The following is a 12,530-nucleotide window of genomic DNA, read 5'->3' as shown; positions in this document are numbered from 1 at the left end:
ATTTTGCCTGAACTGAAGCAAGGCCTTACATGCAACTAGATGGCATTTCTCTGTTTTTGTAACAGTTTTTGACTGCCACAGCTGATCAATTCCAGATAGTTTCAAGGAATGTTCTGAGCATAATCCTGTTGATTTTTGTGGAAAAAATGGAGGGAGGGGACGGACACAGAGCCCCTGGCATCTGGTTAGCAGCTCGGTCTGCAAACATTTATAAAGACAGTCGCTGGCAACCATTAACACCTTCCAGCCTAACAATACCTCCCCCAACTCAGTTCTACTGATTGTCCCAATAGAGTTTTAAAATGTTGACACCCTGAACGATTTACTTTCCAAATAGAAAGAAAAGAAATAAGGATGGCAAAGCAGGAAATGTACGAAAAGCCATACTGGGTCAGACCAGTGGTCCTTCTAGCTCAGTATCCTGTCTTCTGAATATCCAGTATCCAGGAGAAGGAAGAGAACAGAGAACAATCATTAAGTGATTCATTCCCTGTGTCCACTCACGGATTCTGGCAGTCAGAGGCTAGGAACACCTAGAGCATGGAGTTGTATCCCTGACCATCTTGGCTAATAGCCATTGACAGACCTGTCCTCCATGAATCTTAGCTCATTGATTTTTGAACACTGCTATAGTTTTGACCTGCAGAATTTCCCTTGACAATGAATTCCACAGGTTGACTGTGTAGTGCAAAGAACTATTTCGTTTTGTTTTAAGCCTGCTGCCTGTTAATTTAATCACATGCCACCTGGTTCTTGTGTTTATGTGAAAGTGTTATTTTTTCCTTTATTTTTTCCACACCAGTCAAGATTTTATAGACCTCAATTAGATCCCCTCTTAGCTGTCTCTTTTCCAAGCTGAAAAGTCCCAGTTTTTTTCATCTCTCCTTCTATGGAAGCTGTTTCATCCCCTTAATCATTTCCATTGCCCTTCTCTGTACCTTTTCCATTTCTTATATTGATTGATTGATTGATTGAGATGGGGTGACCAGAACTGCACACATTGAGGGCTTGGCTGCACTCAAAACTTCAAAGTGCTGCTGTGGGAGCGCTTTCAAGTGTGAGTGTGGTCGCAGCGCCAGCGCTGGGAGAGAGCTCTCCCAGCGCTGCAGGTACTCCACCTCCTCATGGGGATTAGCTTGCAGCGCTAGAAGCCGCACTCCCAGCGCTGGGGCACTGCTTACACTGGCACTTCACAGCACTGTATCTTGCAGCACTCAGGGGTGTTTTTTTCACACCCCTTAGCGAGAAAGTTGCAGCGCTGTAAAGTGCCAGTGTAGCCAAGGCCTCAAGGTGTGCGCGTATCATGGATTTATATAGTGGCACTATGATATTATTTTCGGTCTTCTTATTGACCCCTTTCTTAATAGTTCCTAACGTTCTGTTAGCTTTTTTTTTGGCTTCCGCTGCTGCACATTGAGCAGATGTTTTCAGAGAACTATCTACAAAGATTCTATGATCTTTCTTGAGTAGTAACAGCTAAGTTAGACCCCATCATTTTGTATTTATAGTTGGGCATATGTTTTCCAATGTGCATTACTTTGCGTTTATCAGCATTGAATTTCATCTGTCATTTTGTTGCCCAGTCACCCAGTTTAGTGAGATACTTTTGTAACCTTTTGCTTTGGACTTAACTATCATGAGTGATTTTGTATCCTCACTTTTTCCAGATCATTGATGAATGTTCAATAGGACTGGGCCCAGTACCCCTGGGGGACACCACTATTTATCTCTCTCCAGTCAGAAAACTGACCATTTATTTCTTGTTTTCCTATCTTTTAACCCATTGGTGATCCATGAGAGTCTGAGAGTACACACAGCCCTGGCATGACGGAGGGCGTCGGTGGGAAACTGCCAGGGTGTCTCTGCAATAGCAGGGGATGGGAATGGGTGACACAGGATGGATCACTTGATTACCTGTTCCATTCATTCCCTCTGGGGCACCTGCCACTGGCCACTGTTGGAAGACAAGACACTGGGTTAGATGGACCTTTGATCTGATCCAGTCTGGCCGTTCTTATGAGGATGGCAGAAAGGGTGCGGAATAGAGGAATGCAAGGAGCCCCTGGAGTGTGCAGTGGGCTCAGCCTGTAAAAGCAACGAAGACCTTGTCAGTAACTAGCAGCTCTCTGAAGCCATCTTGTCTAATCTAAAGGTTTGTCTACATGTACAGCCTTTACTGTACGGCTGTAGTGCTTTAGTGAAGATGGCTCTACACCAATGGGTGAGCTTCTCCTGTTGGTGTAGTTAATCCATCTCCATGAGAGGCAGTAGCTCTGTTAACAGGAGAAGCTGTCTCATCAACATAGCGCTGTCTACCCACGGGTTAGGTTGGTGTAACTAGGGGAGTTCATTTTGCTGCAAAGAGAACATTAATTGCAGTGATTTTGCTGAGATTTTTCATAAGCATATGACAAGCAGCAAACACAGATGTGTGGTTTCATATGCTAATATGTAAAGGCTGCTGCTTCTGTTATAGTCTTAAAGCTGTGGCTACTGAGAAATTTCCCCTGCTCTAGGACGTTTCCTGGCCAACCATTCCACAGTGGTTTTCCTCCCTTCCCCCTTTTTATCTAAGGAATGATGGGATCTATCGGGTTGATTACTGATGACAGTTGCTCTTATATTTCCTTCCCTCCTGCAGGTGCTGGCAAGTCTTTAGTTGGAGTTACAGCTGCGTGTACAGTCCGTAAGCGTTGCCTGGTACTTGGCAACTCTTCTGTCTCTGTGGAGCAGTGGAAAGCCCAGTTCAAAATGTGGTCCACCATAGATGACAGCCAAATCTGTCGATTCACATCAGATGCCAAGGACAAGCCTATCGGCTGCTCTGTTGCCATTAGCACCTACTCTATGTTGGGACACACAACTAAGAGGTCTTGGGAAGCAGAGAGAGTAATGGAATGGCTTAAAAGTCAAGAGTGGGGCCTTATGATACTTGATGAGGTGCACACCATACCTGGTAAGGAGTGTACAAATTCTTAAATAGTCCCTTCCTCCCAGACCATGCACTGCGCTACTGTTGCCATGCAGTTTCTTTCTGGCTTTCTCATAATGTTCTGAAGTTCTAGAATAAATTCATAGCTTAGTATTTGAGGTTTAATACATGTAGACGATCATAGGGTCTGGTACGAGTTTTTTCATACTGTAGTATTTATATGAAGACTGCTTTCCAGAGACCTCTCAACTCATTAGGGTACACGTGTTACCATTCTTAATACCAGTGGGAAAGCATTATAGTAATGTTAGTACTTATTTTTCCTAATTACAGTAGTAAGAAGTGTCATCTCAAAAGCTTTGGTCCAGAGAAAGGATGGTCACATGATGCAGGCTTTCTTCAGGAATCTTAGTGAAGTTTAAGCAGCTTCAGAAGTACACTTAATACCCATTTACTTTTCATGTAACAGTTGCTAAAGTTGCCACGTGGCTGTTACATCAACACAAGTGGGAGAGGAGTTGGTCTGCCTTCTCTTAAGTGAGAAGGGAGGTGTCCTGATACAATCTCTTGAAGTGTGGTCCCTATGAATAAGTTAGGGATCCCTTTGTCTATGTATGTATTTTACTGGGAGGAAATATACCCGTGCTTATTTGTTTCTGAAATAATTGTTTATAGTTGATAGGGATATATGGTGTTGGAAGGAAAGAATGGAGCATTTCAGTTTACAGAAGATAATGCTGGTTAGAAATGGCCCACAAATATAGTCCAAGTCTCTGGGTATGTCTATACTACCTGCCGGATCAGCGGGTAGTGATTGATCTATTGGGGATCGATTTATCGTGTCTAGTGCAGACGCGATAAAGTAGATCCCCGATTGCTCTGCGGTCGCCTCCGGAACTCCACCGCGCACGAGAGGTGGAACTGGAGTCGACGGGGGAGTGGCAGCAATCGACTTGCTGCCATCCTCATGGCCAGGTAAATCAACCTAAGATACGCCAACTTCAGCTACGCTATTTGTTGTATATCTTAGGTCAACTCCCCTTGCCCCCAGTGTAGACCTAGCCTCTGAGTGCTATACCTTTACTGAAATGGTTTGCATATAATTTTTGAGTATTAACAGAAGTGGGAGAAATGGTAAAATACGGAAATAGCTATTGCTCATTGGCAGCCACTTTAACGAAGATCTATGCTGTTGCCTCAGTTTTCTTACCATCATCGCTTCTTAGACTTGGTCGGAAAAAGTAAGGCAAATGGCCTGCTTTATACTACTAGAAAGGTGATGATGGTAGTGCTAGAAATACCTGAGAGAGATGATGCCATGAACTGAACCTAGGAATGGTAGAACTCCTGTATTCTAATCCTGGCTCTGAAATGCTGTGTGGTCTAGGTCAAGTCACTTAACACCTGTATATCTCTTTTTTTCCATCGGGTAAACAGGGATTGTGATCCTGGCAGTCCAGGTGCCAGCTCATGGCAAGATTCCTCACCACACTGATCACTGGAATGCAAAGCTGGAAACCAGTCTGGCTCACCTGTGTGTTAGTATTATTAAAATAGGTATTAGATTTATAGAGATGTGTTTAATTTTTGGACTTTATGAAATGCTTGTGAGTTGCTGCCTTCATCAATATCACTTCTTATATCCATGTTATAAGGTAATATTGGAGCGTTTGCTTTGTAACTATAAAAGCGTTTCTTCTGAAACTGGAGACCCCCACAGTCAGGAGAGAAACCTGACCAAGTGTAAAATACTAGTTTTACCACGAGTTGTTAGGCACCAGACAAACTACTGTGGAACATCAAATGAACAAAAGACTATGCTGATTGCTCCTCCCACACCCATGAAGAGGTGTATGCACAAATCTGCATCCCATCGCCATTTGAACTCTGGGGGAAAGGAATAAAAATCCCTGACCAGGAGGATCTGTATCACTCTGCTGCTTGGAATTTGACCATGGCAGTATTTCAAAGCATAAGCAAGGGGATCCCCAAGATGCTTAGTTTGGGTTAGAGTCTGCATATTACAGCAGCTGCTATTACTTTTTGGAACCTATGACAGTAATGCATTTATATATATGTTTACCTGCTTTAATATTACAAATAACTCTAATTTCTTTTTCCTAGCTAATAAATCTTTAGTTAGCTTAATATAGGATTGGCTATTAGCATTGTCTTTGGTGAGAGATCTAAGGTACATTTGACTGGTGATAAGTGACTGATCCTTTTGGGACTGGAAGTAACCTGTACATTATTGTGATTTTTTTGGTGTACCGGTCCTTCTGTCACAAAGGCGGGCTTGCCTGGGTGCCCAAGGGGACTCTCTGTGACTCCATGTTAAGGCTGTTATATTGCTTGAGCAGTTCGCATTTGTTGGTGAGCCACTCCGGACAGTTGGCATGGATAATACTGTGGTCTGAGGACTACTTAAGGTTTGTACAGTGCTTTGAAAATGTACAGTGCAGTAAAAGTGCTTAAGTATAAGTCAAAAGCTACAACCAATCTAGTAGCTGGTTTTAATGTAGGAGTAATATTAGATTGGAATCCTGTATTTGCTTATCCATTTATACCGGGCTCATCTCTGGCATATAGCTAATACAACAAAATCTACACACTTGCAGTGCATGTCTTTTTAACCCATTTATGAAATCAAAAGGAAATCTCACCTTGTGTTTCTTAGCCAAAATGTTCAGACGTGTGCTCACCATTGTGCAAGCTCACTGCAAACTGGGACTGACTGCTACTCTCGTCAGAGAAGACGACAAAATTGTCGACTTGAATTTCCTGATTGGACCAAAACTCTATGAAGCCAACTGGATGGAGCTGCAGAACAATGGCTACATTGCTAAAGTTCAGTGTGCTGAGGTGATGCTCTGCTTTTTACTACCACAAGTGCTAGAGTCTATATTCTCTCTCTCACCCCACCCCACTACCCCAGCCTGGAGCCGCTCCTGCATCCTGAACTCCTTATTTCTGGCCCCACCTCAGAACCCACACTCCCAGCCAGAGCCCTCACACCCTCCTGCACCCCAGCCCCAATATTGTGAACTTTCATAGCCCCCCATACAATTTCTATACCCAGATGTGGCCCTCAGACCAAAAAGTTTGCTCAGCCCTGTCATAGACTTTAAGGTCAGAAAGGACCATCATGATCATCTAGGCTGACCTCCTGTGCATGAAATATGGCATACAACTCACAAAGAATGTTCCCTGTTGTGAACTCTTCTTTGGTGCTTGTAGCTTTGTGAGAGTTCATGTTCTTCAAGAGAGTATTCGATTTTTTTTGACATTTAATTTAGAATCTACATTATTTCAACAACCAACCAACAAAGTATTGGTGGTTTCTGGGAGGTAACTAACGTCTGTGATCGGTATGAACTTTATTTACATTCATGTAGTGTGTCATTTCATAGCTTGCCTTATCTATTCTGGCCTGAGAAAGCAACCCAGTTGCTCCTGAATCCAGATCTTCCAAGTGGCAGTAGAGGGCAGTGCTACCCAATGATACAGCAGATCATATTTACTGCATATATCACTTGCTTGTTCACTGCTTCAGTATGTGAGTTACAGAATGTAAAATTATATTGATAGTAGCTGCAGCATGTTAAAGGTAAATGCTGCTCCTATCTAATATTTTTAATATTTTCACTAGCTCTATTTCTGGAGGTTTCTGATTTGTAGTAAACTTGTCCTCAGATGCTGTACCAGGTTTATACCTTGGAGTGCATTAAAATTAAAAGATCAGTGGGGATGGAAGTGCATTTTTACTAGTTTTACTCTTGAATGAGTGCATAAGTCATTTAGTGGGAAAGATCCTGTGTATTCTGTGGCAGTAATTCCTAAATCCTGTTGTTTAAATTATTCTGTTGCCAAGAAATAGCCTTTATTTCTGTCTTCCCCCTTCTCCCCTAGCAAACTCACACATCTGCTGGTCCTAGCTGAAAATACTCATTGATGTAAAATTTCTTACTCCTTTCAAGTAGGGGATGTGCAGGAGCTATGAAGAAGCCTAATCCAGAGTAGTTCCGTTGTTAGACTCTAACCTGGTGGGAAAGGAAACTTCCTCTAAACCCATTGTATGGTCCACTTGTTTAATCTGTGCACTGAAGATGGGATTTGAGTAAAAGAAAATAATAATGACCACTAAGGAAGCATATAATTATTCAGTCATGTCTCCTGTATTGTTTCCATGCCATAATGCAAATCTTCATTTAAATTAATGGCAGATTTATGTTTTTAAACTTGATCTATTAAACAATAATTATAAACTATGTTTTCATTTACAATGTAGTTTATCTGTTTTTAGCTTGTATTTGCAAGTGTTCTGTGCTTGGAATCTATGGTAATTAGCATAGTATGTGGAATAGATTAAAAAAAAAGGATGAACTTCTACTCTAAACTATGGTGTACAGATAATAACACTGCATTTGTGGCAAGTTCCTCAAATTCAGTTAATTATATGCAATAATATGACAGTAAATAAAGGTCTCTCACTAAATATAAAATCATGTAATGCTAAAAAAATGTATTGTAAGGAAAGACCATAAATGGGGAAAGCCTCTAAAACCCTACTAATTTGAGCTAGCATTTATTAGTTGACACTAGCACTTCAGGAGCTGCAGAATCTACATGTGCACCAGTGAAGCTATGGATTATTTTGAAAAAAACTCTGGAAAATAGTAATTTAAAATTAAGTGGAACTTGGCATGGACATGTTAAAAACATGATTTGGTGAGTTGCTACACTTATATGCTAATGAAGACTAAATGTCTCTTTCAGCTGATAGTGATTATAAGAGATGATTTCAACTAGTGCTGTGAAGTCCAGAAGAAGACTATCTTTATACCAAGATTGGATGTCTAAAATATATCCTCTAGTTCAACCAGTAGTTCTGAGCTTGTAAAATTCTCTGGCCCGGGTTATGCTGGAAATCAGACTAAATGATTATAATGGTACCTTCTGGCCTTAAAATTTACGAATATCTGTTTTCTACTACAAATGGTATCTCATAAAATAATATTGACTCATTATTACTGTGTATAATTTGTGTTTTCAAAAATTCTAGGTTTGGTGCCCAATGTCTCCAGAGTTTTACAGAGAATATGTGGCTATCAAAACAAAGAAGCGGATATTGCTCTACACTATGAACCCAAATAAATTCAGAGCATGCCAGTTCCTGATCAAATATCATGAGCGAAGGAATGACAAGATCATTGTATTTGCTGACAATGTGTTTGCATTGAAGGAGTATGCAATCAGACTGGGGAAGTAAGTATTTGTGAATGAGGAGGGCACCTCTCCTCCTCCTTACTGGAAGATGAATATGTTTCACAAATTTCAGTCACTTCAGGCATTTTTATAGTAAACATTAAACTTAATAAAGATAGGAATCATTGAAGAGCACTTCAAGTAAATTTCAATGTGTATTGCAATATATTTTTCCAAGTGTAACATTATAAGATAAGATGTGCATTTTCTGTATGGCTACAGAGGAATTTTAAACCAGTACTTATGTAGAGAGCTTATAGTCACAATAAAATGAGCTGAGGATAAAAGCATTGTAGGCAAGTGACGAAATAAGAGGCTATTTGGATGTTCAAATGTCTGTGCGTGTAACAGACTAGTCTCCCTGCCCCCATGTGAAATGAGAAGGAAATTTTGTACCAGGAGGCCCCTGGATCCTTCAAGGCCCACAGAAAGCCATGGCCTTCCCTGCTTTCTGCCGCCTTCCAGGCCTGTGGCAGTCTTGTCTTAAAACTAAGATTTTAAGCTCTTTGGGGCAATGGCTCTTACAACATGTCTATACAGTGCCTAGTACATTGTGCTTACACGCACTACTGTAATGCAGTTAATAAACAGCAGCACAGCTTCTGTAGGAGCTCATCTGGGCTCCTCTGCTGCCTTGGAATTGTTCTTTGAGGCGGGGTTCAATTGCAAAAGCAGAGGTAAAAATTAAAATTTACTTGCCAAGGGATTAGCATCAAAGTGCTTGCAGGATTAATGAGGAAATAGTAAAGGAGATGGATTTTTTGTAAGAAATACTGTTGGAAACTCCTGGACAGCTGAAAAAGTTTACAGGGCTAAATGCTCCTCACCATTTCTGCCAAGAGAAGGGAATAAAAAAGCCATGATTTCGATGCATGATTGAAAGGGTACGGCTGGCTTCTCCACATGCTCCATGGAGGAAACCCTTCCATAAGTATCAGGCAGGGAAGAACCAAACTCCCTTATCTTTCTTTCCCAAATTTGTGATGAGTTTTGAATGGCAGTGCAATAGCTATTCTACACCAGCTCACTATGACTTCAAACAGTAAGCTGAGCGAACAGTGCTGGATGACTTCCAAATTCAGAACTCGTGGTCTCTTTCCTCATTATTCTTAAACCTGTCTGGACAGAGATTAGCTAGAATGATGCTTCTGGAATGTTAATAACTGTGTTTAGTGTTCCATATAAGATAATAAATATAATGAGTCTTTGAGTAAAGAATAAAAAGAGATGGACAGGAGAAGGCAATCTTGTAGCTTAGTGACTAGTAACAATGTTTCTCAAACATCTTAAGTAAAACTGCTGAAGGTTTTTGGCAGAGTTATTCAGTTGCGGGAAGATGGTGGGGAGGAATTGCTTTTTTAAAATCCGTCTTCCAAATCATTCTCTTTGGCTCTGGAATGGAGCCCAAGGTTACACAACTGTCAGTACCATAGGGAAGGCAGGATTGCAATGCTTGGCAGTCATGGGGGATTGGCATGGGGCAGAAAAGGCAGAGTTTCTTAAAGCTCATGTTACATGCTGAGATTAGGAGTCTCTTGAGCTGATCCTGGCATCTTGACCATCATTCTGTGCATCATCCAGAGCAAAAGCTAGTATAGCTTGTATGAAAGCCATCAATACATCTAAATAATTGCTTTATAGAAGACACATCCAGCCTTCCTGGGTTTGACAGATTATGACGACACAGGTATTGATCCTTGAGGCTCATTATCTTCCCATTGGTTAGAGGAAGGATTGGTTTTCAAGTTATTATTAGATGTTTTTTGTTTGTTCTGGGTAGGGAAGTGTTATAACTTGTTCATTACGATACACCCAACTGATGGGAGTCAAGGGGAGATTAAACACCCAACAGTTTTAGGTCATCCCATTTTTTTGGTTTAGGTACAACAGTAGAGGTGAATGCTTGACAAGCTCTCTGTATACAGCCTTGGGAAGCAGTACCTGATGGACATGTGAAGGTCTCACAAGTTTTTTTAATTTTAGTTCAATCAACAGCGGGTGTTTTGTGTGTTAATTTTGTTTGGGACAAATATCACCTTCACATCCTAAAATGAAATTATAAATGAAGGCTAAAAATAGTACTGGCAGACTGATAACTATAGAAGCATTACAGGGTCTCACTAGCTGTACAACAACAGTATTGTTTAAAACAATTTGTGTCTCATTCCTATGAGCCAGTTCAGCTTTGGCTAGGAAAAGACTGTTATTAAAATGTACCAAGTAGAAGAATTGGATTAGAGGAGATTTGGCAGCACAGAAACTAGAATGACATTAATGTCTTCTCTTAGTGAAAACAGCCAATACTCCGGGCATGTAGAAGGCTTTGAGTTGGGTTCTTGTGCTCAGATACCATGGTGATGTGTGCAGCATGTAAACTTAAGCTAAACTTTTGGGCCTATTTAAAAAAAAATAGGGAAAAAACTTCTTAACATGAATTATGAAACTTGCTTCTCTTGGTTTTTGAAGGTGCTTGTTAACAAGCTTCTTCAAAGAATGGGGAAGAGATGGAAGAGCAGCAGCTACACATTATTGCAGGTTTCTCTTGCATTTATAGTCAGGCCCTGGAGTTTGCAGCAAATCCTGGAGATTCACAGCAAACTTTAAAGTGGGAGGGAGTCGATCAAGGGGTCAGGTTATATGTGGTGGTATGGAGAACTACTGCTAATGCACGGTAGTTGGGAGACTTTGTGGAACGAAGGAGATCCAGGGGAAATCCAGCTCTGCAGGTACAAAGTCAGGGTATGTACAACAGTCTCACAAAATCCTGTATTATCACTTTCCCTTCGGACTCTGTAAGAGAGAACCTGTACAGTCTGAACTTCACTGCTGTCATCTTGAGATCAGACAGGAGTAAGAATTGACCACATCTATCTTAATCTTTGAGTGTCGGCTTGCAAGGTATGCTAAAGAGTCTCATAGCTTCCTCCACCATTGTAAATCCCAGGTTGTGCTGCTCTTTTCCATAGAACCCAGTGGACATTGTATTCTGGTCCCAAACTGTAACTGGGTTACTGGAGAGGAGGAGAAAGGTGTTGACTTCAAAACATAGACATCATTTCCAGATAAAATACCTAACAGCCAGCTTGAGACATTGAGAATTTAATTAAAAGGGAAACTTGGATTCTTAAGGATTCAAGTGGGAAGAAGTGAGAAGGGCACAGCTGTCCATATGCTGGCTCATTGGATTTGAGCAAAAAAAAAACAACCACCCTCCTTTTTATTTTAACAGCTGCATTCAGCCTTTCATCTGGGATTAGCAAATGTTTTCAGTCCACTGCTCCACAGTTCAGTCAGAACACAGCAAATGAAAAGCATTTACCACTGTCATATTTATTTCTGCAGAAAGTGGAAAGATATCTGCCTCTGGCAGCTTGGGTTTGCCCCAGGTGGTGATTCAGGATACATTTGGGCAGGGTTACAGTAAAGAGCCAAAGGATTAAAGATGAGCAGCACAACTTTTTTTTGTTTTTAAACAGAACCCAAAACGCTCCTATTTCTAGACTGATTTTAAATGGTTATATTGCACTCCGCTCTGTGGTATCTTAACCTAAGGATAAATAGTTCTGAGAAGTTTTGAGAACCAATTCCTTTCAATGTTCGTTCTATCTTAGACCTTACATATATGGTCCTACTGCACAAGGAGAGAGAATGCAGATTCTACAGAACTTCAAGCACAATCCAAAAATCAACACTATCTTTATTTCCAAGGTAAGTGAAGGCATTCACTGTCATACTGCATCACGTTGAAGTGTGCAAATTCAATTTTAAAATGCAGCATGTTACATGTGCCAGCTTACGTTTGACGTACTTCTTATTGCATCACCAAAGTTGTATTTTTCATTGTCTTCATTTCTTAATGTGGGAAAACCAGTTTATTGCTCAGAGGCTGCTTTTGTATTGTAGGTAGGTGACACATCGTTTGATCTACCAGAAGCCAATGTTCTGATTCAGATTTCGTCCCATGGTGGGTCTCGAAGACAGGAGGCTCAAAGATTGGGACGAGTGCTGAGAGCCAAAAAAGGTAAATGAGGTCGTTCTTGGGCTCTGTGTCTTGAGGCCTGGTATGAGATTAGGAATTCTTAATTTAGGTTGAACACTCAAATGTTGGTGTAACACAAAGCATCCATATAACGAAGCAGGCAGATTGCCATAGTCAGCAGTGGCCACTGTTGACCCAAGGTTACATATAAGATGAAAATTGGAGAGTAGCTATTAAACTGTGCTGCACTAAGGAACCAGCTCTCTTTTGCTTCTTTCATGTTCTCTACTTCTTATCCTGATGTTTTTTTCTTTCCTTCCTTTACCTGTTCTTAGCCATGTATTTATCTTTCTC

The 12,530-nt window shown here is 40.9% G+C and overlaps 1 protein-coding gene across 2 annotated transcripts in view; it reads left to right on the top strand.

Annotated features, from left to right (window-relative positions):
* Window positions 1-12,530, top strand: part of ERCC3 (ERCC excision repair 3, TFIIH core complex helicase subunit) — a 49,799-nt gene that overhangs the window by 16,217 nt on the left and 21,052 nt on the right. Inside the window, exons 8-13 of one of the 2 annotated variants that reach the window (XM_030579796.1) lie at window positions 2,642-2,956; window positions 4,370-4,489; window positions 5,610-5,794; window positions 7,995-8,197; window positions 11,809-11,905; window positions 12,101-12,218. In XM_030579796.1, the coding sequence (XP_030435656.1) occupies window positions 2,642-2,956; window positions 4,370-4,489; window positions 5,610-5,794; window positions 7,995-8,197; window positions 11,809-11,905; window positions 12,101-12,218 (1,038 nt within the window). The remainder of the gene's footprint in view (window positions 1-2,641; window positions 2,957-4,369; window positions 4,490-5,609; window positions 5,795-7,994; window positions 8,198-11,808; window positions 11,906-12,100; window positions 12,219-12,530) is intronic. The other variant, XM_030579797.1, reaches the window with a different exon arrangement.

This window comes from Gopherus evgoodei, chromosome 11 (assembly GCF_007399415.2).
Source record: "Gopherus evgoodei ecotype Sinaloan lineage chromosome 11, rGopEvg1_v1.p, whole genome shotgun sequence".
Taxonomy (NCBI): Eukaryota; Metazoa; Chordata; order Testudines; family Testudinidae; genus Gopherus; species Gopherus evgoodei.
The sequence above is the reverse complement of the archived record's forward strand: the minus strand, read 5'-3'. Positions and strand labels throughout refer to the sequence as shown.